This window comes from Lagopus leucura, unplaced genomic scaffold (assembly GCF_019238085.1).
Source record: "Lagopus leucura isolate 7727_CA_CO unplaced genomic scaffold, USGS_WTPT01 Super-Scaffold_100008, whole genome shotgun sequence".
NCBI lineage: Eukaryota > Metazoa > Chordata > Aves > Galliformes > Phasianidae > Lagopus > Lagopus leucura.
Genome location: NW_024962265.1, coordinates 13,285,454 through 13,311,272, shown reverse-complemented (window position 1 = coordinate 13,311,272; position 25,819 = coordinate 13,285,454). Strand labels below are relative to the sequence as shown.

The window sequence follows — 25,819 nt, the reverse complement described above, 5'->3', positions numbered from 1 at the left end:
ATTTTGATTTTCCTTGCTGTTATGCTTACGTTAGGGCTTAACAAGGTTTCAGCAATAAATATTACTGCATGACAGCTCAGTAATCAGTCCTGCTTAAGAAACCCAACAACTGAGCATTTTAAATTATGTACAGATTATGAGAACGTACTGAACAAAAAGACAGCCCTTATATCTCCTTGAAGAACTATACTGGAATTCCCAGTCTATCAATAAAGTTCTTAGTTCTTCTTCCATCACTATGATGTTCCAATCCCAAAGTTGTTCAGATGGGGCCCTGAGCAACCTGTTCTGGTGGGTGGTAACCCTGCCCACACCACGCTGGAACTGTGTGTGCTTTAAAGTTTATTCTAACCCAAACCATTCTGTGATTCTATGATTCTATGACTTGACATGCTTTGACAATACTTTCTCCTATGCAAGCATTTAAAAGGGGATTTACAGTTACTTCATTCCTCACCATCATCTTTCATACAGCTCCAAATTCTGTGATGCTGTATAAAAGAGAAAATAATTTCATTTGAGTTAGCCTTCTTTCCCTGAAATTTTTAACACAGGACCTCTTCAACAAACTTTCAATATTACAGAATCATTGAATCATAGGCATTGGAAAGAATCATCTAGTCCAACCCCCTGCTAATGCACGTTTGCTAGAGTAGGCTGCACAGGAAAGTGTCCAGGTGGGTTTCGAGTACCTCCAGATAAGACACTCCACAATCATTCCGCCAGCCAGTTCCAGTGCTCTGTAGCCCCTCAAAGAGGTTTTTTTCCTCACGTTCTGATGGAACTTCCTATGTCCCATTTGTGCCATTATCCTCTGTCCTGTCTCTGGGCACCAATGAAATAAGGCTGGCCCCATCCTCCTGACACCTCCTTCTTACATTTTATAAGCATTGATAAGATCCCCCCCTCTGTCTTCTCTTCTCCAAGATGAATAGCCACATGTCTCTCAGCTCTTCCTCATAAGGGGGATGCTCTGGGCCCCCAGTCACCTTTGTGGCTCTCCGCTGGACTCTCTCCAGCATTTTCCTGTCTTTCTTGAACTGAGGAACCCAGAACTGGACACAACACTGCAGCTGTGGCCTCAGCAGGGCAGAGTAGAGGGGGAGGATCACCTCCCCCGACCTTCTGGCCACGCTCTTTTTAATGTGCCCCAAGAAACCACTGGCCTTCTTGGCCACAAGGGCACACTGCTGGCTCACAGCCAATCTGCTGTCCAGCAGAAACACCCAGGTGCTTCTCTGCAGAGCTCCTCTCTAGGAGGTCAACCCCTAACCTGTAGAATACAAATTCCTCCCCTGTAATTTACTCAGATTGAAATTACAAATGTGACATCTGTTTTCTAAATTCAAAGCCTCAGCTTCTTTCCTGGGGGATATTCTATTCTTGGCTAAGAACATCAATTTGCTCTTCCTAAATGCCAGTTTATATTTTCAAGTGAATCTAGTATCACCTATGTTCTTCCAAACTTACGATCTCAGAATACAATTAACCATTCCTTCACTAATAGAACTCACATCATCTAAATTCAGTATAATTTCTCTGTGTTCCCTTAGTAGGTTGTCACATGTTCTGTAGAAATTATTCAGCTGAAATCTAGCAGCAGTATATGTAAATGTTGCTGTAGGCATGACTAATTCACAGTCCACAAATCTGTTCAGAATAATGAAGCCCAAAACTTTTATCTTGTCACTTTCTTCTGAATGGTACCTTATGCGAACATAAAGAGATGAAGGATAGACAAATAGTTCTGGCAAACTCGCTCCCAGACTTTTTCTTTTTTGAGGGCTGTGCTAAACCTCCCTCCTCCCATCTGAAGTGTTAAAATGCAGACATCCATCATATGACACGCAGAGGCGTGAGTCTTGTGCGTCAACTGCAGCTGCTGAGAAGAACACCCATCTCTGCAGACATGTGATGAGGATGCTGTCAACTCATGAACAACCAGCAGGCAAGACTACATTTTGGTCATGCAGCGGGGAAAACTAACGTGATGTGACCTATGTGTAACGACGTGTGTGTGTACGGCCTCCAATGTGGCAATAGTGTCCTATTTGTGGTTGTGAAGATCCAACAGGTGACCTGGCAACAAAGACACTGTCACGTTATAAACAATGGTGCTATGAGCTGTAACTAATATATTTGTGAGGTTTTTCATCATACCTGTGCCTTTGCATGTGTGCATCTGCAGTTGTTTAATAAGAACAGCTGGTTTGAGGAGCTCAGGAATTTATCAGTGTGCTTTCATTAAATAAATTTCTTACTTATGAAAATTCAAAACCATCTGAAACAGTTTCATGAGCTTCCTTTAGGGCATTTTCTACTTGCCGAGGTTAAGAGAAGATATTTCTAATCTGCAGAAATTCTTGCAGAAAAACATTTACATAATTGCCAGGCCTCAGCAGGAACAAACTAAAATGAGTTGTATCACTTCAAATTACCTACTGCCAGACACCTACAGTTCTATTATCACAGCTTTTGGATGTATCAAACAACTAAGAACTAAGAGCATGTGGCATCTCCTCCTTTCTTTTCAAACATCACCGTTTTGTAAAGCTGAAGTTGTAGTGTCAAATAAAGAGTTTTGAATCCTAGAGAAATGTGTGTAAGAGTACCTGGTGAAAAAAAGAAAAGAGGCCACTAAGCACAGCTAGAAATTATCACAGTACAAAAGTGATTTGCCTTCCATATCAAAATTTGAGCACTTGCTAAATGAATTAAACACATCAATTTTTAAAGGATATAAGAAGTAAAAAAACTGCTTCCTTCTTTCTCAGCCCTCCATCTTCAGTTAGTCAGCCATGTACCTAAACGTGACAATTCTTAGGAGAGCATGGAAAAGCAAAAAATGTTTCCCCGATTCAACTATCACTAATGAAAAATAAAGAAAGAAGTGTTTCAACGAGGCAAACCTAGAATGTTATGCCTTACAGAGGTCTCCTCTGGTGTCACATGAGATCCTCCTTCTCCCCTTCCCCACACTTTGTACCTCCCAAAAACTGGGAGGTCTCTGCTGAAATCCATGGACAAAGAGCCTTAAAGATTTTACCTTCTCTGCTCCCTTCTGTTTTATTTTTTAATTTTTGCTTGATGGCGATATTTGCTTGATTGTAAATTTATTCCAATTGTATTTGGGACAGTTTCTCCCTATAGGTTTGTTGTCAATGTACTCCGCCTGTTCACCACATTAAAGTTATTTTGGTTTAGAGTTTTGTGGAGGAAAAGGTCAATAAAACCACTTCTCCCTCCTGGTTGGTTGAGAGAACAATATTTAAAACACCATTTATTTCTTTCCCATGAGGCTACAATGGGATTCTTAAATTAGCAGCAAGGAGTTTCTCTCTGTTGCTGATGCTCCACGGATGCTCTTGAGCCTACTTACAGTTCTTCTTAGCTCAGGAAGGCCGACTCAGAGCAGCTTCATTTAGGTTCTCCTCAGTCTTTCAGAGTCTAAAAGCAGATATGCAACTGAAGTAACTTTATAGAGCAATTTATTTCTTAATTAAAATGATACTATACATTTGTAGAATTACACTAGCAAATGGGAACAAACAGCCTCAGTAAATGGTATCTACTAAATATAAACTTAAACTCAGTTGGTAGCAAATCTGTGCATGTTTTGCTGCATTATTCTAAACTCCTGCCAATACTTAATGAGATAATTTATCAGGTTATCTACCTGTCAAGATGGTGAAAAGCATAAACCCAAAGCTTCTGCTAACATACAGAACATCAGCTTCCCAACCCTTGGTATCTCATATTTGGATAGACGGATCAAAATGAATGTAATTCATAGAAAAAGTAGCTGTATTCAGGCATGGACCTCTGGGTTACCTCTGCTTGTTCGTAAACTTCTACAGCATTTTTCACCTAAGGAACATACAGCTTTCCCTTCCACTTCCTACTGTCTCTACTAACTCCCATCTTCCTTCTTCCCATCCAAGTCTCCTGATCACTTCAACATTCTTCTCCCTTTAATTAAGCTCCACCAGATTTTAAAAGAAAAATGAATAAAATTTCAGCTGTCTCATTGTTCATTCTTATTTTAGATGTATTGTTAACCTCTGCTCCTTGCTAAACTCAAGAAGTTAAGACTGTGATATCAATTCCTCTTTGTGCATACCTAGAATAACATGGTGCTTCATTAACCAGCCTGCAAGTAGCTACCTCATCAGCACTATGGTATACATGTGTATTTTATGTATAGAACACACATTGTATATATGCAAACATATGCAAAACACAGAGAAGACACAATTAAGCAAGTCAAATTTTAAGAACTGAAATCCAAGAAAACGAATCGATCCTAGCTTACTTATTCCTTTATCCTCTGGTACATAATACACTTCACAGCATGTTAACAGGAACAGCTGTTAAATAACAAATGCCTTACTACATTGTTTTCAGCAGGTGCTTCAGCAATTAATTCCTGGCTGCTTAATTTCAGGCTTAGTTAGGAAAAATAACTGCATCTTATACCACCAAATAAAACACAATTATCCAAAGAATAACAGAAGTGACAAAGCCAAGAGAGCCACCATAGAGGATTAACTGCTCCTTGTGAAGAAATCCATGTGTTGTGGATTCTTCACGATCACTCAGAGCTCACAAAGCAGCTCTGAGCAGAGCTGTCAGGGCATCTTTGCTAAGGGTATTTATCCTGATGTTTATCCTCACCTGTGTCAGTGCACCCACCACCATTAGTGGCAGCCCAACTCTTTTCTCCATCCCATCACTGGTCAAACACAGCCACCACTGCCACTGTTTAGGATGTAGTTATTTGGGAACTCCTGCATGGGTCAGTGGAAATCCAATGGAAATCAACACAGAGAACCCCCATATTTCCATTTTCGTTTAATCAATGTGCCCTTGGGCAGCACAACTCCTGGATTCGTGCAGGAGGATAAGCCTATGGACAGAGATGTGACACAGGCAGGGAGCCTAAAATCACCCTCTCAGAATCAATCTGCAATATCACTACATCAGATGCCACACAGCACCGCATGCAACAGCACTGAACACTCACCACTAACCTGCACTAATGTTCATCAGAAAGACATCTTCAAAAACGATCCAGAAACAATAGGCTCACACATTTTAAATTGTAAGTTTAAAATTTAAAATTTAAATTATTTAGTCCCCAGCTAAATAGCCTAAAATTAAAAGAAATCCATATCTGAGAAAAAACCCTTCTTTGCCTTTGGTCAGCCTCTCATTTCCCAAGCATGAGAATCAACTTAGATTACAGAACGCTACTAAGTATTAAAACATAGCTACTATCTGGGTTTTGTATTTGCTAAGTAATCTTGATTACTTTAATGTATTCAATCATCCAATTTAAAAAGGTAACCATCTAAAAAATAGGGCTAAGATTGAAAAAGTTCCTATAAAATATTTGTACCATTAGCATGGTTTGTTTCAAATTTGGCCTTTTATGTATGAAGCTTCTTGAATACTAAATATCTATCAGAGATGTACAGTGTATTGAAGAAGTAGGAACTATCACCTTTCATGGACTTTCTTGTTAGCAAAACAGCTACTTTGACAATTAAAGCTACCAGAAACTGAATAAAATAGAGCATATAGTGGACTCCAATATTACCTTGTTGCAGCTTAAAGCTGACTCACACGATTTACATCTGGATCACATCATACAGTTCATCCTACTACTCTGAATAAGGTAATTCTACTCTTTCTCTCCACAAAAAGGACAATACACATTAAGTAGTAGCTGCCAATAGAAACTACTTACACAAACCAGTAAGCATGCAAAAAATTTCAGACTTCTCCCATATTTTTAATTTCCTTGTCAGGGAACATTAAAAATATCTTTTTTTTTTCCCTGAGCAAGTACTAGCTATTCACACAAACTCTTCTACTGAAATGTAAAAGCTTATCACACATCTGTTACAAAGACTGCATTCATTTAAGTCAGCTATCAATCAGCCACAGTAAGACCTTGCTTAAAACATTCAATGTGATTTGCATAAAGCCCTGTTCACTGAATGTTAGTTGTAAATCATTCCTTTTGTTTCATGCTGCAGTACCTTATAAGGTATTATCAATGCCTAAAATTGTTTGCATGATAATATTTGGAATTAATCACTCTCTGAACTGTGTGCTACATACACTACGTACAAATCCTGCATATTCAAGCCACCATTTTCTAGACAGTTCCATAGTAATCCTTAGCAACTTAATATTTTTATCTCAACAAGAACAGAACTACCTGGCTGAGGTTGCAAGCAGAAAAACCAGAAGTCTGGCTAGGCTTTCTGGACTACAGAATACAAACTTCATCACAATTACTGAAAATGGTCTGCAGTTGAAAATGAAGTGTTTTACAGTCAGATTTCAAACTGAGTTGACAAGGAACAGAACACTTCTCGCATTCTGCTGACTCTTTAAGACTGTAATGAGCTGACAACACTGTGCAATGACTTACACATCCCGCTTTCACATTCATAGGATTTCATAAACAGACAAGCAAGAGTTAAGTTCCAGGCCTCATGCTTCAGGAGAACTAACTCAGAAATGGGAAACCTGATGGCTGTGACGCAGGAGGACAATAAGGAGAGACCAAGAATATTAATTTTTAATGATACATGATGTGGAAGGATCTGTTACATGTTGCAGCATCTACTAGGTGGAGGTAAATACTCCTCCCCCTGAGTTGGCACCAACCAAACCCACCTGGAGAACACAGAACAGCACCAAGCTAGGCAGGCATACTCTTACAGCACAACAGAAACCAGCAGGGCAATACTATTTCAGAACCTGGTCTGATGGCTCTCCAGAATAGAACACCACATATACAAACCAACCCACTTCTGAAAAAACTCAGAAGTTTTAGCCCAGTTGTATATTTGCTCATCAGATGTCTGCTGAATTGCTGTTTCAGCTACGAGGTAAAATAAACAACACTGCATCGGATTACATTCAACTCATGCTTCCAAATTTCAATCCCATTTACAATAGAATTAACTTTTTTAAAGGAAAAAGGAAAAGCATAGAATTTTCATAAATTCCACAAGAAGAAGGCCCCAAGCAAGCTCAGTGATCTGAAACCTTGGCTACATTTTCCAGTAAACTGTATAATGAATTTGAGGCAAAGCAAGGTCAGTCATCTCTGGAGAAATCTGATTAATGTCACTTTATATCTTACACGGCAATTAACAGCCTGCGTTGTGCTCCAGCTGTGATGAGGACCAATGAAACATGCAGTTACCAACTTACCTGACGCCCGCCTTGTGAATCGATTTATCACTGGAGCTGAAAGAAAACAGAACATTTCAGTTAGATTCTTTCTGTAATAATCTAACATGCTTCACATATAACAGTGTTATACTTTGAGTAAAAGTGTGGCAACTAAAAAAAAGTGATGAGTAATTATTTGTAAACCTTCAAAGAAATTCATGTTTATTTCATATACACTTAAATTGTAAAGAAGTTTTGCAAGAGGTAGGGTAGCAAGCAATAAATTTTCAAGGCTATTTTCAGCTTTTTCAAAGTTTCTTCATGGAAGCATTTATTATTATTCATGACTGGTTGAGAAATTTCCATTTTTTATTGAGCACATAGACAATGGCATCCTGCAAATAAGGATGGATTAAAAAGATGCAGAAACTATTTATAAAGAATTTATCTATAGGAAATCCAGCAATAAAGATATCCCTACGTATCAAAAAAACTCCAAACAACTAATCTGCAATTCCACCTGAAAGACTTTTTAAAATTAACTTTTAAAAGCCTTCAGGTAATACAGCATCAACGCCAGCTCTAATCTGTCCCCCCAGGTCACCTTCTTCCCCAGCTCCTCAGAAAACTCAGTTTCAATACAAATAAACATTGTCTAATAGTGCTACCTTGGAACATCTCCAAATACATGCTGCAAACATTTGGAATCAGACTCCTCTCTCTTTTCCAACTGGAAGGGATCACAAAATCCATCTCAGAGCACACAGGTCTGTGTGCTGCCTCTATGTCATTTCCAGGTTTATCAGCTTGTACAAGAACTACTAGAGATGCAATAGATAAAGGTTCATACATTTGGCCTTCCAAACACAGCCGTCAGACTGCTTATAATTAGTATAAAACACTGGTCTTGAACTCTACTTTCATATGATAAACAGCACTGGAATAAAGAGTGAGAAAAAAAATCTGAATGACCTAATTTCAAACATGGGCAACAGCTACATTAAAAATGTATGCTCTTACAGCACTTATTAATATTCAACCTTAAAAATTACTCTCAAGGTTTACATGGAATTGAAAAATGAAAAATATTGAACTTTTACAGCTCATCCCTATTAATTTTACATAGATGTGAAGCAGACTTTCTTGAAAGTCTAAGACAATATTAGGGAGAAAAAATAGCAGAGACAGTACTAGCTTGAGATGCAAACTGACTTTTTGTTCCTCTGGGCAGAAGAAACCAGAGCAAAGATACAAACTCTGAGCCACAGCTGCAGACGGTTTTGCAAGCGTATATAGCAGTGATGGGTCCAAGTGGCAAGAAATGCACTGAGAAATCCAACTACATTGGCTCAAAGTGCTCTACAGGATCAAGGAAACCCCCTGTGGATAAGCAATCACCAACCTTGAATACATGTATACATGAACAAGATGGCGTACAAGATGTATGCATAACCAGTAACGTTATTTTTAACCTTAATTTCTGCTTTTTTAGATATTTAGAAACATCGTTAATTGAGCAGTCACCAGATTTTATGCAACTACTGTTTTGCAATAGACAAAGCCATCTGATTTCTCAAACTGCAAAAGGAACAAGGTTCATTTTGTCTCTAGGGTTAGGTGCAATTTAATTTCAGGACACTGGTCAGGTCCTCCACCATCAGGCTGTTGAGCCATTACCTCCAGCGTGCACATCAGCAGCAGTTCTCAGCAGATGTGCGCATCTAAAAATATATTGAAATCTGATGTATTTCTAACAAGAAAACATAAAATTGTGTTGTCCTCCCACTACAAAGTCTTCCTGGAACTCAGGGACGATATTTTGACTGTCAGATCTACACATCATCCACAGATAGGCAGATTCAACTCCCCTAGACAGCCATCTCAGCACATTTTACCAACACAATAAATAATACAACTCCCAAAAACAGACACCTAGCACCAAATCACATCCACTGGAGACTCCTCTCTGAAACAAGTCACAAGGACGTCAAAGGAACTATTCATTTTTCAGCTACTTCCAGTTGCATAAACATTTGAATTCACCAAGAGATTTAAAATTTCTTTTACAATAAATTTTAGAATTTATTTAGTCTTAGGAGGGGGAAAAAAAAAAAAAAAAGGAGAAAGAAGCAACAGAAAAGAATGATACAAGAAGAATCTCAGAACCGTGGTAAGCAGCTATTTATCAACATCCAGTGTTCAGAAAGCAAAGGCTTTCCCCCCAGATGAGGATTTTGTGAGAGTCATCCAAATGTGCCACTGGGAGAACGGAGGATTGGGAGCAGCCCCCCACGGTGGTTATTTAGCAAGCTCAACTCCTCTCTGTTGCACTTGTGCTGCAAATTACAACCTACTTTTGCTGCCCAGAAAGATGGGCATATTAGCTAATAAAAAGGTAGCAGAAATTCACAGCCTGGAGAAATTTAGCTGATATTTTCACTACAAAGTAGCTTTATGACCAGACAGGTAGTTACAATGGCTGGCAAGAAAAGCAGACCAAGGTGAGCAGAGGAGAGATTAACAAGAACTTTATTGCAGATGTAAAACAGTATTCTGTTATCTTTTCAGGTCATCAGGAGCCAGACGCCTTGGCTGAGAAAGCAAAGGACAGACCAGTAGCAGAGATGGCTGCTGTGGGTGCACAGGCAGAGCGCCAGCTGCTGGCTCCACAGGCTGCGCGGGGCCACACCGAGGCTGCTGGCCATCCACCCCATGGATTGCAAAACCTCACTGTTGCAAAACGTAGGGATTTATTCTAACAAAGGGTAAACTAGCATGTGAATAAATTCAGAACATGTCCATTGACATCTGATCTTTAAACTGACTAAGAGGGAGAATGCTGCACCGTGACCAAGGGATGTAATTCTAAGCATGGATGGTCTTGCTCAAATGCACGGCATTGCTCCAACAGCAGATGCCACTGCTCATATTCTAATTTATCTTAACCACAATGCATTACAAACTTCCAAAGAGGACAACAAGAAAAGCCAAAATTAATAACAATAATTCAGAGACCTACATCCAGATGAAAATATTATTTGAAATTGTCTAAGTTATCAATCCTCGTGTGACACACTAGACTGGTTTTGCTGTCAGTGCTATGTGATGAGAAAACAGCACATCTAAAACGTTACCTGCTGGTAACTGAAATCCATTTTCACCAATCCTCATTCAGATAGCTGTACAAAAAGCACAGCTTTTAAAGCATTTTGGCAATAGAAATCAAGTAAGTAAACAGAAATAACTGATAAATGATAAAAAGAGATTGAAGAGTTTTAGTATACTTAGAATACACAGTATTCAAAACATCAACTTGCACAAGGACTGCAATAAAAGTATTTCCATCACTCAATAACTGTCTAATTACTGCCTTCTCCCCACTGTGTATTTCACCATTCATATTACCTCTTAAGAGCATTAAGCATTCATCACAGCACTGCTGTGAAACAGACAACATAAGCATTTCGATTTTGCAGGTAGCGAATGTAACAGGAATGGAACAGGATTGCTGGGGCCGTTCCAGAGCACCAAGAGCACAACATCCACGCTGAGACTCCCTAACTGGGCACCCTGCCTACAGCTAACTTGTGCTAATAGTGCTGAGTGCCCCTTTTTGCAGGCTCACAATTTCAGTGCTCAAAGCCGAGTTTGCTCCAGAAACCGTCAGATTTTTGTGTCATAAATGTCACCTGGAATAAGCAGCTGAACACACTGCAGACGTCAGACACACAGCCTCCCTAGGAAGTCAGGGAGTGTCTGCCTGGGATTTAACAAGGGGTTATGCTTGAGCACTGACATCTGCAAGCCAGCTGACAGACAAGCATGGGCTGGCCCCAAGCAAGTACCAGTCCAAGCTTCTCTGCACAAAGCAAAAACTGCTCTGAGTGGTAAGGGCTGACAGAAGATACAAAGTATTGCTGTTTTGTGAATACAGTCAGCCTTCAGGGCTATGGCCCGCCAAATCTGAGGGCTTTAAGAAATGCAAAGTGTGAGTTTTTCTTTTTTTTTTTTTTTTTCCTTTAAAAAATTAATAAAAGGGGAATTTATCCTTTTGACCTGTAAATATATTACAATATTACAAAAGCTGCCCATAGAGCTGTGGGTGCCCCATCCCTGCAGGCGCTCAGGGCTGGGTTGGATGGGGCCCTGGGCAGCCTGAGCTGATAGGAACAGCCAGCCCACGGATGGTGGGCTTTAAAGTTCTCTTTCAACCCAAACCATTCTGTAATTCTATGAAATTAGAGAAAACACGTAACAAATCCATATAATATAGGTCAATATATTCACTAAAAAATGTATTTGAGCTGAAACACTTTAGAATCGCTTTACTCTACAGAGCTGCTCTCCCTTCTCTCTTCAGACTCTGCCTGGTACACGGAGTGACAGCACAGGGAAATGCTTCAGACAAAGGAGGGAGTTGCTGGATCGTGGGAAAATGACTCTCATCTCTTCTTGGTGAAGGGCCACGATGACTGTGACAGCAATGAGAAGCAGGGATAAGTCTAGGAAATACAAGCAGTACTCAGAGGATGAGCAGCCCTCAGTAGGTAGATACAGCACAGTTTCCTATACATATATATATATAATATATATATAATAAATGCAAATCAAAGAAAGAGCAATATTTTAATGATGAAACATTGGCAATATATTCTATTATTTCCCTCAAATAAATACTTCTAAATAATGATTATTATTTTTTAACTAATAATAATTAAAAAAAAAATTCGAGACCAGCACACCAGTTCGACCCTCACTCAAGGCAAAATGGAAAATCCCAGCCACAGAAGCGCACCGTGTAAGCAGCCCTTTGTCAAAGAACCTGAAAGGTGAGGATAAAGCACTACCAGCTCACTTTCTCAGAACCAAACCTCAGCATGCAGTAGAATCGTAAGTCCACTCCAAAACACTGAGCTTCATTTCGAATGAAAACCCACAGCTCCTCAAAGCATAAGATGTGCACATGGAGGGACCTGCCTCTGTACAGAGATGGGAGCTCTGCACAGACATGTCCTACAGAGTTGCTGTATAACCAGAGGCAGCATATGCATACACAGGCATCCTTATACGCAGGCATGCTGCAGGCAGTAAGGCACGAGGGGTTAAATGAGTGCTTTCAGGGAGACCTATAGGTAGAGGCTGAGAAGCCAAAATGAGAATGAAACACTGCTATGGAATCTGTATTTATGTACTACTGGGAGGGAAAACAGTTATGTCTGTTGGGATATCCCAAGATAACTACCCTCCCTTCCTCTTCTTTTTTTTTTTTTTTTTTAATGGCATCTACAAATTTGAAACCCCCCTGCACCACAACATTGCACTGACATAATTATTCCTCTCTGAAGACATCAACACATCTGTAAAAACAAATACATAAATACCTAGAAACCAGAATAGCCATCGTATCTAAATTTTTATAATACACAACCTGACAGAAGGCTGTAGTCCTAAAATGCAGTTACTCAAAGCTGAATTTCGCAACATTCACTGGCTCTGCAGATGATTTAACCTCTTGCCATTCTTCAGTCTGGAAAATTATTTTTATTTCACTGTAGAACAGCTTCTCAAGAAACTGGGGGAAGCGTTATAGTCAAAATAAGTTGAAAACTAGAATGAAAAATTGCCTTACACTCCTTGTGATACAGCTCTGGAGCTCCTATTTTCAGAATGAAGCATTAGAGCAGTAGCATTGACTCTTTCCAAGCCCAGTGCCAAGTACTTCCAAGGGCTGTGCAGGATTCTGCGGTTAGGATAACCTTTGAAGGAAAGTGTGGTGAAGATCCAGGCAACTATTTTTATTCTTACAAATTCTTTCAGATACATAACCTATAGTAAGTTAAAAAAATCGGCTTAAAAAGCATGGAAGAGAGCTGCTCTCCTTTGCACACTTCAATCCGCATACAAGCCATGTCTCCCATGAAATATACACAACTTGCTCGATCAAACTGAGACCAAAACACAAACTCTCTCACCTCACCTCTCCCTGGTGACCGCACAGCGCGAAGCCACAAATCAGTTCTTCAAATCCAGAAGCCTATCTTGAGAACTATTATCAAGTAAATGCTCATCAAAATCTTTGACAAATTGATTATTACAGTGTCACTGCACAAAAACACAAATTAAAAATACAGACAAATACCTCAGTCTCTAAATTGCTGAAAATGAAAACTTATTCTATATATCTACTCAAAATGTAAATTTGCAGTACTAGGAAAACAGCAACATTTTAAATGGCCCCTGAAAACATTCAATGAACAGAGATTCTAATACACTGTTTCAGTGCTTTTACATTACTCCCAGGTTATAATCAGTATTAATTTAAAAAATATTTGTTTTCAAAATGTTGCTACAGAGCAGCACACTGTCACATTCATGTTTTGTCATGGACATCCAGCCACTCACCTCATCATGAGGTGGCAAAGCATTTAATCTGCAGTAACACAAACCTTGAGTGAGAGGCAAAGAAACCTTTCTCACTTTATCCATTAAGAAATTTCAGCCACTGTGAATTACTGCCGCTGTATGTAATTACTAACACCAAGAACAAAAAGATGAAATGCCTGTCTGATGTGTTAGAGCAATGGCCCAAGGTTGTGGAACATTAGAGGGGACAAAATGCTGCTTGGAGAGCATAGGTACTTTCTCCACTAAAGTATCTCCTTCTGAGATTAGGGGGGTGGGGGGGAAAGAGAGAGAATATGTTGCTGTATTGAGTACTACTTATCTGAACTGTTAATTCTGTTACACAGACCTACATGCTACAGAAGCACGCCTTCCTTTACAAACTCATCCTCATCATTACTGCTAGTGACCAGTAAACTCAGATATTACCTCATTAAAATGAATCAGTCATCTACACAGGGAAACAAAATAAAAATAAAAAATAATTCATAGTAACAATTCTAGCCCTTTGTTTTGCCAAAGGCTACAACACATTCATTTGCACCAGAAATTGCCCAGACTTGGACTGAAAATCTGAACCTGTGATGAAGCTCTGGCATGGAGTCCTGGCTGCCCTCACTCCCGTACTACTCAGTACACCTGACAAAAATTAATGATGTTATTCAGAAGATTATGCCCATCAGAAATGATGCATTTAGAAAGATGAAAAAAAAGAGTATGAAATTGAACCCAGAAATACCAGTGGAATAAATGCATGTGGGATGTCAGTCTTCCTACAACATGCTCCAGCCAATGAAAAACCCAAGCCCTTCTATAGAGCCTAAATCCAAGACCTGACGCACTGCTTTAGTTTGAACACCAATAATCCCCTTTTACTTTCACCCTCTGCTTCTGCACAATTTACCAAACTCCCTATTTCTGCCTAGCAGAGTCGACTGCTGATTATTAATTTCTTTTAGAAGGCAATATCACCATCCCCTCACTTGTGGTACCATCCCCCTTCCCTACCTGAGCAATTTAATTTATCCTAATCTTCAAGAAATATCCTGCTATAGCCAAAGCATAGTTTACAACTCCACTAAAGCTGATCAGATATATAATGTCAGTAATGCTTTTATCTTCTTACCATCTGTAAATGGCTTTTTTCCACTTGAAATTTCATGAGCTATTTTAGGAATATTATGGTTATTTGCTTTCTAACACTACAGTGTAGGCGTTCAGATCCAATTTCATGTTCCTTTCTGCTTTCTAATTTTGCTGCCTGAAGCATATTTACTAACGTATGCAAGTTCCCTGTCAGAATGGGAGAAAAACAGGTCATCCTGCCAAAGCTCCACAGCAGCCCCCAGCAAAGGGATGGTGCTGCTCCTCTGCAGAGCCAGCAAACCATTTATGTCATCAGCATCTCACAAGATATGAATTACTCACACCTGTCTTCAGATCAATATTTCTGCCAAGCTGCAAGCTAGACAGCCCAAAATTTTGCTTAAGTGACCCATTCTCCTGAATTCTTAAGTATCTAACAGCTTCCCCTAGCTATTACACTACTGTGCTTTGGGAACTCCATTTCACAAAATTCCAACCTATTTTTTTCTTTTTCTTTTTCTTTTTTTCCCCCACATCTCTTGACAATACCTGCAAGTTTTATTTATTACGAAGGAATGAAGTTGCAACCTTGTTGCTGGCAGTGGGTTGGGATGTTATGGCTGTCAGCATTCTTCTCTGAGGGAGTACATCTTTGTGTGAGTTTATAATTATAGTGGTTAAGACTATGAACATAACTGATTTCTCCCCCTATACATTTATACCATCTGTGTTTAATCCAATATCTCAAACTTTTGAGACTCTGGTTTTCCCACTATTGATCATGTTTTTGTGACTTTGTCACGAGATTACTAGAACAAATACAACATGGGCAAATGCCAATAAAACTGTCTGAAGTTAAGATTTTATACAAAGTCAGCCTGCATGGCAGAAGTCTCCACTACAAAGTACACTGATTAAAAAAAGTAATATACGAATATGTATAATCCACAGCCTGCATCATCTGCTTTTTCATTTACTGGTGAAATTTAAGATTTTAAATCTCACGTTTAAGAACATTATATACTTAAGGGGAGTTTCTCTTGCATTCATGATATTCATTCATTCACAGCTGGTCCTAACTAAAACATACAGCTTTGTTAGTTTTCAGAGGATGAGGCAAAGCACATTTTTGTTACTCAGCACAAATGAAAAGGCGGATGGGAAGGCTTGACACAAACCAGCAGTGTTGAGAAGGCGGCCATGAAGATGCTCAGGGGGATGGAGCACCTCTCTTATGGGGAAAGGCTGAGGGAGCCGAGCTTGTTCAGCCTGGAGAAGAAAAGGCCTTATTGTGACCTTCCAGTACTTAAAAAAACTTATAAACACAAGAGAGACCAACTTTTTACACTATTTGATAGTGAAAGGACAAGGGGGAACGGCTTTAAACTAAAAAAGGGGAGACTTGGTTTAGCTATTAGGAGGAAATTCTTTATTCAAAGGGTGGTGAGCTGCTGGAACAAGCTGCAGATGCCCCATCCCTGGAGATGTTCAATGCCAGGATGAATGGGGCCCTGGGCAGCCTGAGCTGGGAGGTGGCAGCCAGCCTGCGGCAGGGATTGGGGTTGTGGGGCTTTAAGGTCCCTTTCAACCCAAACCATTCAGTGACTCCATGATGCTATTAAAAAGAGAAGAAAAGAAGAAAAAAAAAAACACCTAAACTCTAAGTGTTATTGTCTGAATAGCCCGAATATTTTAATGAGAAGAATGGCACTGAGTCTGTTTCAGTAGACATATCTATACACACACATTCCTGTAGCTCTCAGTTTCTAGATAAAAAAATAGTCATAAACAATGAAGAGAAGCCTCTCAGTTGTTCTGTCCTCATTCCAACCACATAAATGCCAGCTCCTCAGAAGTTTGCTGACAATAATAACGGCAGGATGGTGCCTTTTCACTTCAGCACACTGCTGAAGCACCCATCCCAGCCCATGGGCAGAGTACACCTCCTGTCTCCTGCTCAGACAGCTCATTGTTTTCACAGCCTCCAAACTACACCCTCCCATTGCCAGACAAACTGGCTGTTGTCTGGCAGCCAGCAAAAATGTGTAGTGAAACAAGCACATGCGAAGTCCCAGTGTCCTCTGAGCAGCTAGGCACACATCCACCAGAGTGCCTCAACGCGATGCTAACACCTCACCAGGCACAGGTCCCACAGATCAGTATTTCCTAGACTGGGTTTGTTGGAGTTCCTTTTGTTTTTGTAAATCCTTGAACCGCTAGGACGTAGACCTGGATAACACCAGCAATATAAAAGCTCAGGCTAATAAACTAAAATGTTGAGATTTTAGAGGTTGAGACAAAGGCTGAAAGGGGAGAAGAAAAAAAATATCATTGTTCCTATATGTGCAAAGCTAGATTTATGCAAGCAGCAGTAAGGGATTACGCTGAAGCATAACCACTCTTCACTGCACTAATTTCCACATAAACCTCAGGCACCCATGCAATGTTTGCAAGAGTAAGTGAGTGCAGACATGTAGGACAACATGCAAACATCAATCCAGGGAGAAGGCGGGACTTAGACTCAGCTGTAACAAGAGACATCTACCTCCCTGTCATCCACAGTCACCACCCACATCCACAAGACTATTGATGATGCAATAACAAGATCTCGGGCATGGTTCAGATTGACTCTGAATAGTCAGGGTTAAAGAAAGTCACCAAAGAATAGGTTATGATAATACCTATGTGACTCCACAAACTTCCACAGGTTTAACAATGAACCACCTGCATGCTGGCCTGTTGACACTGCACCAGCAATTCAGGTGCATCATGACATTACAAAATCTGCAAGCCAACAGAAGACTGCAGGCAGCTACAAAAATGCATCAATAGCAAGCTACCACAAGTTGCAATAAAACAAATTACTGTCCTTTCTATCGATAAAGATTCACTCAAAGGAACATCATATAGTGATGTCATCCTGACAGTAGTGCCTAAAAAGCAAAATATCTAATATATTTCCATCACCCAGAAGCATATGGAGTAAGGACCTTACAACCAGCTTTTCCTGAACTGCATAGCTGGCCATCATTTTCTCTCAACTGAAGAGGTAAAGAAGAGTGGAAACCAAGGATGACCAGTTTTGTCCTTGTAGTCAGCAGCTTATGTCAGGTTCTTATTGAACAAACACAGGGCAAGTGCAATGAGGATCCTATCTCCATGATCACCACCCTCCTACACTTAGATATGCAGTAATACCTCTTTTTAAAGGTTCTTTTTCCAAGGATTGCAATTAAGAACAATTCAGAAGATCCCCAAAATACCCCAGGGTTATAGCCCAGAATATATAGAACACACATAGAAAATGTGTAGACAGCTCAGTTGCTCAGCATGGAGATTTTGTGTCCTGAAGGTAAAATTTAGACATATTGATACAAAACTCTGTCACTAGAAGCTCTTTACAAATCTCTCTAATCTCAAGCTGCCTCTCGCTCTCAAGTCAGTACCTGTGCCTTGAGGATGGAGGCTTCAAAATCATGTAACTCACTTCTCTAGAGAACAGAAAGGTCAAAGAGATCCTGCAGTTCAAACAGAGTACATGAACACGTAAATAGTTTACGTCTCTTCTGTCCCAAACCAATAGACTTGAGCAAGAGAGGTGAGGTGTGTGGAACGAAGCTCCAGATACCAGTTTACCTAAGCACTTTTTGTTTTGTTTATGTGAAACAGGGATTATCGGTAGCATCTGAGCAGTGCCTACAAGCAGGGGGGCTGTTTAAAATACAAATATCACAGAATCACAAGGTTGGAAACGACCTGCAAGATCATCTTAGTCCAACCACCCTCCCATTCCTATCAGTGCCACAAGCTACTAAACCATCTCTCGTAGCTCCTCATCCAGGCGCCTCTTGAACACTGCCAGGGACGGCGACTCCACCACCTCCCTGGGCAGCCATTCCAGTGCCTGAACACCCTTTGAGAGAAAAAGTTTCTCCTAATATCCAACCTAAACCTCCTCTGGTATAACTTCTGGCCATTTCCTCGGGTCCTACTATTTGCCTGGGAGAAGAGCAATCTATCTACTGCCATTTGCTTTCTTTTAACTGCAGTACCAGCAAAAGCATTCTATGAGACAGCTTAAAACTTTACATCCCACTATTCCTTATGGCTACATTACTTCAGGATAACATCCAGAAATTTCTAGTAATGGCCAGTAAGAATTTTTCAGTTCTACTTCATTTTGCTCAATAGTTCAGGCAATGTTTGAAAAGTTGCATCTGCTGTAAGCAAGCTTCAGCAACACAACCACTTCCGCTCCCATTTCATTCTGTTCCTGGCTAGCAAAGCTTGAGAACATTGCCTCAGCTGCCTTCTGTAACTATCTGTGAGATTCCTGTGTAGGGCCAACTTTCCGTGACTCCTGATAACTGAGCTTTGCAGCCAGCCACACGCTGATTAGTCACTGGGCAAGGAAATAACACATGGCACGAAATAGCAGTCTGCTACCAGTGGTTCAAGAAATAACCTAACACGCTCCCAGTTTGCTCCAGTATACAATTGATAATGAAGTCACTGCCTGAAAAACTACTACACCAGTTGAAATGAAATGTATGTGGTCATGACCCAAAGATTCCACCCCTCCAGACCCATCCAAAAAGTCAACGTATGCTTCTTCACATTGTCTACTTACAGCTACCCACTTGGGGTGAAAAACAGGCAGTAAACAGGGAAATATACAGAAACAGGGAAAGCAGGAGATGCAACTGTCTATCTGGAGCCCTGCTCTGACACAAGTCATTAAAGAGAAAAATGACTCTGCTTTGGGGACATGAAAGAAACTCTTCACTCCAGTGAAGTGCTTCTTGTTCTGTCAGTGTATTCCCCAGCCTCCACTGCCCTTCAAATAAATGTTTACAGTGGGTAAATAGCAAAAAGCAAGACTGCATCGGAAAGGGAGACACAAAAACTGAGGGATGAATTTGCTTGACTGGTTACACGTCAGATCAGCAACACGCACCTCCAGGGAAAAAAAAGTACCCCCTAGGCAGTGCTATGCTCCAGGGCAAGCACTGACAGCTCTTCTCTTGAATCCAAGCCAATGTGCACACAAGCATGCCAAAAAGCAGGTAAAAAGCCTGACTCTGACCTAGTGATCTGAGTATTCCAGTATCCACAAAGAAGAAAGGTCAGAGCTGCTGTTTCAGATTACTGAAAGAAGTATGTACTACCATGAAGATGAAAAGGAGAAAAAAAAAAAAAAAAAAAAATACACTTTCTATGAATTATTTTTAACTAACATTTTTTCCTTGTTTTCTTAACTTTTTTTTTTTTTTTAAACGTGGACTGCTTCATAAAGTTTTTGAAATTAAAGGAAGCTCATCTTCATAATTTTAAGTTAAAAGTAATGCTTCTTCTATGTTGTCAGCATCCACATTAGGTTATTAGAAGTGAATATCATAGAACGGCTTGGTTTGGAAGGGACCACAAGGATCACCAAGTTCCAACCCCCTGCCACAGGCAGGGTTGGCAACCACTAGGTCAAGTATTAGATCAGATTGCCCAGGGCCCCATCCAGCCTGGTCTTAGACACCCCTGGGGATGGGACATCCACAACCTCTCTGAGCAGCCTGTTCCATCATCTTACCACTTCCTCAGCAAAAAAACTTTCCCCCAAAATCTAATCTAAGTTTCCTTTCCTTTAGTTTAACACCATTCTGCCTTGTCCTCTCACTATCTGCTCTCGTAGAAAGTTGATTTCCCTCATGTTTACAAACTCCCTTTAAATATTGAAAGGCCACAATGAAGTCTCCCTGCAGCCTTCTGTCTTCCAGGCTGAACAAACTCAGTTCCTTCAGCCTACCTTCACAACAGAGGTGCTCCAGCCCCTGAATCGTATTTATGGCTCTCCTCTGAACCCTCTCCAAAAGCTCCACATCCTTCATGTGTTGCAGGCCCCAGACATGGATTCAGCGCTCCAGATGGGGCCTTACATGGGTTGAATAGAAGGAGTACTACTGCTACTTTTTCTTTTTAAAATTATTTTGGAAGGAAGAAATAAAACAAAAAGTAATATTAAATTATTAAAAATAAAAAATAAAAACAAGGACAACTTAAGAAAAAAACAAAACAACCAAAACCAAACAGAAATGAGACAAATTTATTCACCCTGTCTATATTAAATGTCTATATATATTAAAGGTCTGACACTGACGTTAAGATCAACCAGAAGAACACACTGTTTAATGTATTTTTCTGTAATGGTTTTACAGCAGAAATAACCAGAAATCGTGTCTCATAGAAAACCGGGTAAACAACCACGTTTGTTTGCTCCAGCTGAGAACGGGCTGCTGGAGTGTAGCTGCCTGAGGCCATCTCCAGCACTTCCCAATCCCACAACAGCACAAATGACACGTCCCTTCTGGGACAGCTGCTGGCCCAGCAAGAATTCTGTTAATTTGGGAATATTCTCTCCAGTAGACTACAACAGTACAGCTTCTAGTGCCCTTACTGGCACTTTCCTACAATAAAATCTGGAAAATTGCAAGCTGGCCAGATGTAATCTATGAAAGACATTGGCAAAATTTACTATAGATTCTCACAGTTTTGTTATTGCTTTTATAGGCAACCTTTGTATCCTAAACACATGGTGTGGAGCTATTTTTTAATACTTGAGTATTTTACAGAATCTTAAGTTTTCAACTTGACTATTTGGAAGTTGTTTGGGGGAGAGGAAGGAGAGACGGGAGAAGCTAGGAAAAACAGATTTTGGGAAAGGTAAAGGGAACGAAAAGGCAGCGTTTGGGGTTTTTTTTTGTTGTTGTTTTGTTGTGGTTGTTTTGTTTTAATTTGAGGACATCTACTATCTTAAAGTCACATAGGCTTCATATGTTTACAAGAATTATTCTGGTATTCCAGTGCAAGCAACTCAAAGGTACACAGCAAGTCTGTTACACAGATTTAACACAACGTATCTCCTCTCTCACAGCCCTACTTTTAACTGCTGGATCCTTCTTCATAGGACAGTTATCTAGGGATGAGATTAGAAGGGACCAAACCTTACCTTTCAGACCAAATTTGTTTGTCTTGTGGATTTCATTTGGACCCACAGAGTAATTAAATACGCAGTTACTCTGAAAGCAATGTCTCCTATTTATTTCTATGGAAACCTTCACTTCATATACTCTCCCATGTCAGACATCATTCTGCCAGCCTGCCCTTCTGCTGCCCTCTGTCCCACAGCAACAAAACGTAATGGAGCACTGGCAGGAAGGTTCAGCCTCTACTGCCACCACACCAACATCTGCTTCTGATGTTAGAGACAAACATCATAAAAAAAGGAGGCCTTACTTCTCTAGCAGGCTTCATAAAATTCTGTTGTGTATTTCCAAAGTATCTCTTATGATTGGTGAAATATGGGAAATGTTACCCTCAGTTAGTATACTGCATCATATAAATGCATTTTTAAATGAGAATATAACTAACTTCTCACAGCCTAGAAGCTTCATCAAGTTGGTCTGTAAAAACAGACACACATTTTCTGCAGTATATGGTTTCATAGGCCCTGCATGTGTTTCTGTGTTAAAACCTTACAAATTTGTGAAAGTATTACAGACAAAAGCTATCTAAATTTACAGTCAGGCCAATAATTCTGATTAATACATCTATTCCACAGTTTCAGAGCCAAATTCTCATTTTTGATACTAAAGCAAAAGGTCACTTGGAAATCAACCATCTCCATAAAATATGGAGGAGTTGTCCACTAGAAATGGCATATATATTATTTTAAAAACTCAAACAATTAATTACCAATAATTTTTTTTCAGGATGAGAATTGTATTTATATAATTAAAATTATATTTATAATTATACATGCTTCCTTTCAATACATTCATAAAAAAAGGGACGGATTTATTTGCACCACTGAGTTTCAGCTCTCACCCTACTTGGAATTTATAGGAGTTTTCAACTCAAACTAGAAGATTTCTACTTACTTTCCACTTCTTAAAGTACAATCCACTCTATACATTTAATCCCCCAATACATAAACACTGAAATCAATGTCAAATATAAATTGCACTCAGAGAAAGTATCTTTACTGAAACACCCTACTATAGAATCCATAATATACAACTTGTATAAGAAAAAGGAGGAGTTTTATTTTAATAATTTTTAAAAGTGTAATTAAAAAAAAAAAAAAAAGTAATTCTACAGCTCTATAAACTATTTGTCCTGGAACGCAGAACACAAGTTAAACAATGTGAGTTCCTAGCCAGAAATAAATATAAAGTAGAGTTTCCGGCATGAATGCGTAAATCTTCTTGGCTCTGCATTTACATTTTCAAAACAGCGCTTGTGTTTACATTCTGACCTTTGTATCTTTTCCAAATTCAAACAAAACAAAATCACAAAGAAATACTTTTATTCAGCAATAACCAGACTCCTCTGAGCAAAGGTTACAGTAACATCTAAGAACTATAAGTGTAGTAGCAATCAAGTTTCCACTCTATTTAGAAAGAAAGATTGCCCTTCCACAAAAACAGACCTGTCCATTCTAATTAGTTTCAGCACAAACCATTTGAACACTAGAAACAAGCAAATGTCATTTCATTTTGCAAATGACAGACTGACTTACAATACAGCAATTAATAAGGGCTACTGCAGAAACTGCTGTTATTAATCAGTGTCAGTAATAACTACCCAATTCAAGGAAACTGCTTCCTGCTTGATTTCTTCAGCCTTAGTTCACGGAAAAGTTTACACTATGATGCTATCCATTTGCTTGTTCTCGTTATCTTCTGAACCTGCTAGACAATTTCAATTAAATTTAACACCGAGGAAAGTCCCAAAGAAAAGAACATCCTGCCAATTTGTGAACACTAACAGTTGCCACCAGAATGCTACACATCCTGAAAGATGACAAACTCAGAACTGGTCAGACTTGTTTGGCAGGTCAGCCACAGCTAATCAGTACCAGACAGCTCTGAACGGTAGCATGCGATGGCTCTGAGCCAGGTATTAAGGTGCTGTCCTGAACTGCAAACTGTAAATCACCTTTAGCCCTGTGTTTCCTAAATAACCCAAACGTTGCAGCTGTATGTACACATTAATGTAACGCACTAGCTTGCTCTTTATGTGGCGATTTAAAGAAACAATGGTTACGTGCCACTTTGTACGGTTAGTGTTCTGCAGCCAGACTATTTCTGAACAAGCAGCTGAGTATTGCGATCAGCAAATAAAACATCAAAATTTAAAAAAATAAAAGTTCCAAGGAGGAGTTTGCAATAAATGCTGAGGTTGAGATATCAGACGGTAAAGTATTGATCTGCACTACACCCACAACTGGTAATTCCTTTCTCAAAAGTAAAATACGCCTTAGAAATAGCACAGAAATATCCAGGCAGCTGAGAAGTGAATGAAACCAATCCTGTTTCCCATCTGCTGAATTCCCCACTCGTGCAGCAGGGCTGGGAGCTCATGGGCCTCCAGCACCTCCCGGGCGGACAGCTCCAGGTCTCTACCCAAGGGGAGCACAGGGCCTCCCCAAAAGGAGCCTGGCGCTGCCACCTCCCAGCTGAAGGGAGAGCAAATAGCCCACTGCCCCAGGGAGAAGCTCCATCAGACTCACTGGCCCATAGGACTGAAAGACATTCCTCCCTGTAATTCATTTCTACGCACTGTCTTGATTTTGTCAGGGATTCACACTCTGGGGTAGTACAACTCTTCCAGAATCAGAAGTAAAAGCATTTTTCTAACATAAAAAGCGTGTTCCAGTAAGCACCCAGTGAGGCACACCAAGTACAATGAGCTGCATACAAGATATTGTAACTTGCCTCTTAGGAAAGGCCTGTACAATGACCTTAACTCAACTTACCCCTAGATTGTCCTCCATTACCTGATAACACATCTATAACAACAGCAAGCATCAGAACTGCAAATCTCACCCTGCTTCCTTCGGACTGAGAAATGTGATCATCCACATTTCTGTGATTTATCTTCCATTACTGTCAAGGAAAACTGTAAATAAGCCTTTATTTCAAAACAAGGAGAACTGATGTTGGCCACTAATTCAGTTTCAGTTTAAAAAGCAGGTAAAGTAATCTTATTTTCCATATTACAAAAAGCAAAAGCAGGAAAACAATACTTGATATACTCTAACTGCAAGAAAAGGTGAAAAACAGGAGTGTTGCTGTATTTTACTATCTCCTACCAGAGTTTGTTTCTCTTTCCCTCTCCTCCCAGTTAGTGCACCAGAAGGTCCCTTCAGAAAAAAGAAAAAAAAAAAAAAAGAAAAAAAAAAAAAAAAGATGGCTGAGACAGATGAAGTAGGTTGCAGCCCACTGGTTTATTCTTAAGCTTCCCAAAACCTCATCAGAAAAAAAAAAAAAAAAAGTAATCTACAGTGGAATCTACATCAGTGGCATCCAATTTTGGCATTAGCATGAATGTAAGTTTTTCTAGCAGTAATTCACTTCCCTCTTGAGGAAAAGGCAGTCCAAAAACTACCCAAGAACACAGTCACAGAAGAGGACATACTAGTACCACCTGCTTGCTTGCACGGAAAATATTCCTTTCTCTCAGAAGCTCAAACTGTTCACTGACTGGAGATTTCCCAAGGTCCTGAGACTTCCCAGTCTCTGTGTACACCCCAAAGGCTGCATTTTTGGCAAAAGCAGTGATTTAAACCATGGAGCCAGAGAAAGCATGAAATTGTTTCCTTTCAGTTCTTAACTTTTTGAAACCATAACCTGAAATAATCACAGATAGACCTGGTTCATATGCCAATATATTCCTCAGAGGTAACAGAATAGCGCCCACTTAAAACAGCAGCTCCATTTTGTGTTACACAAAAGCAAAAACAGAAGAAAAAATACTTCTTTTTGTAATATGGATAATGGAAATGAATCTACTCCCACCTTAGCTGCCAGCAGTAGCTCATTCCAGTAGAAGGACTAAATTGACAGATTAGGAAGGGAGACACAGAGATAAATACTGAAGATAAACTTCCCAGAGAATTAAAGTTTGCAGTATACAAGAATAAACAGCCATCTATCTACTTTCAGTACAATTTTTTAATCCATATATCCATATATGGATAATCCATAGCTATTCAATAATAATTCCTGTAGATTGAAGCAACAGAAAGGTAAAAAGACGTAAGTCTACATTTAAATTACCTCACAAATGCTTAAATAACATA

At 39.7% G+C, this 25,819-nt stretch overlaps 1 protein-coding gene across 3 annotated transcripts in view; it reads right to left on the bottom strand.

The window, feature by feature from the left end:
* The window catches only part of PRKAR2B (protein kinase cAMP-dependent type II regulatory subunit beta), an 82,085-nt gene that overhangs the window by 46,542 nt on the left and 9,724 nt on the right, over positions 1-25,819 (bottom strand). For all 3 annotated transcript variants that reach the window (XR_006179256.1, XM_042872834.1, XM_042872833.1), the window contains exon 2: positions 7,234-7,269. Coding sequence is in view for 2 of the 3 variants with exons in the window: in XM_042872834.1 (XP_042728768.1) it covers positions 7,234-7,269 (36 nt within the window). In the remaining variant the exon portion in view is untranslated. The remainder of the gene's footprint in view (positions 1-7,233; positions 7,270-25,819) is intronic.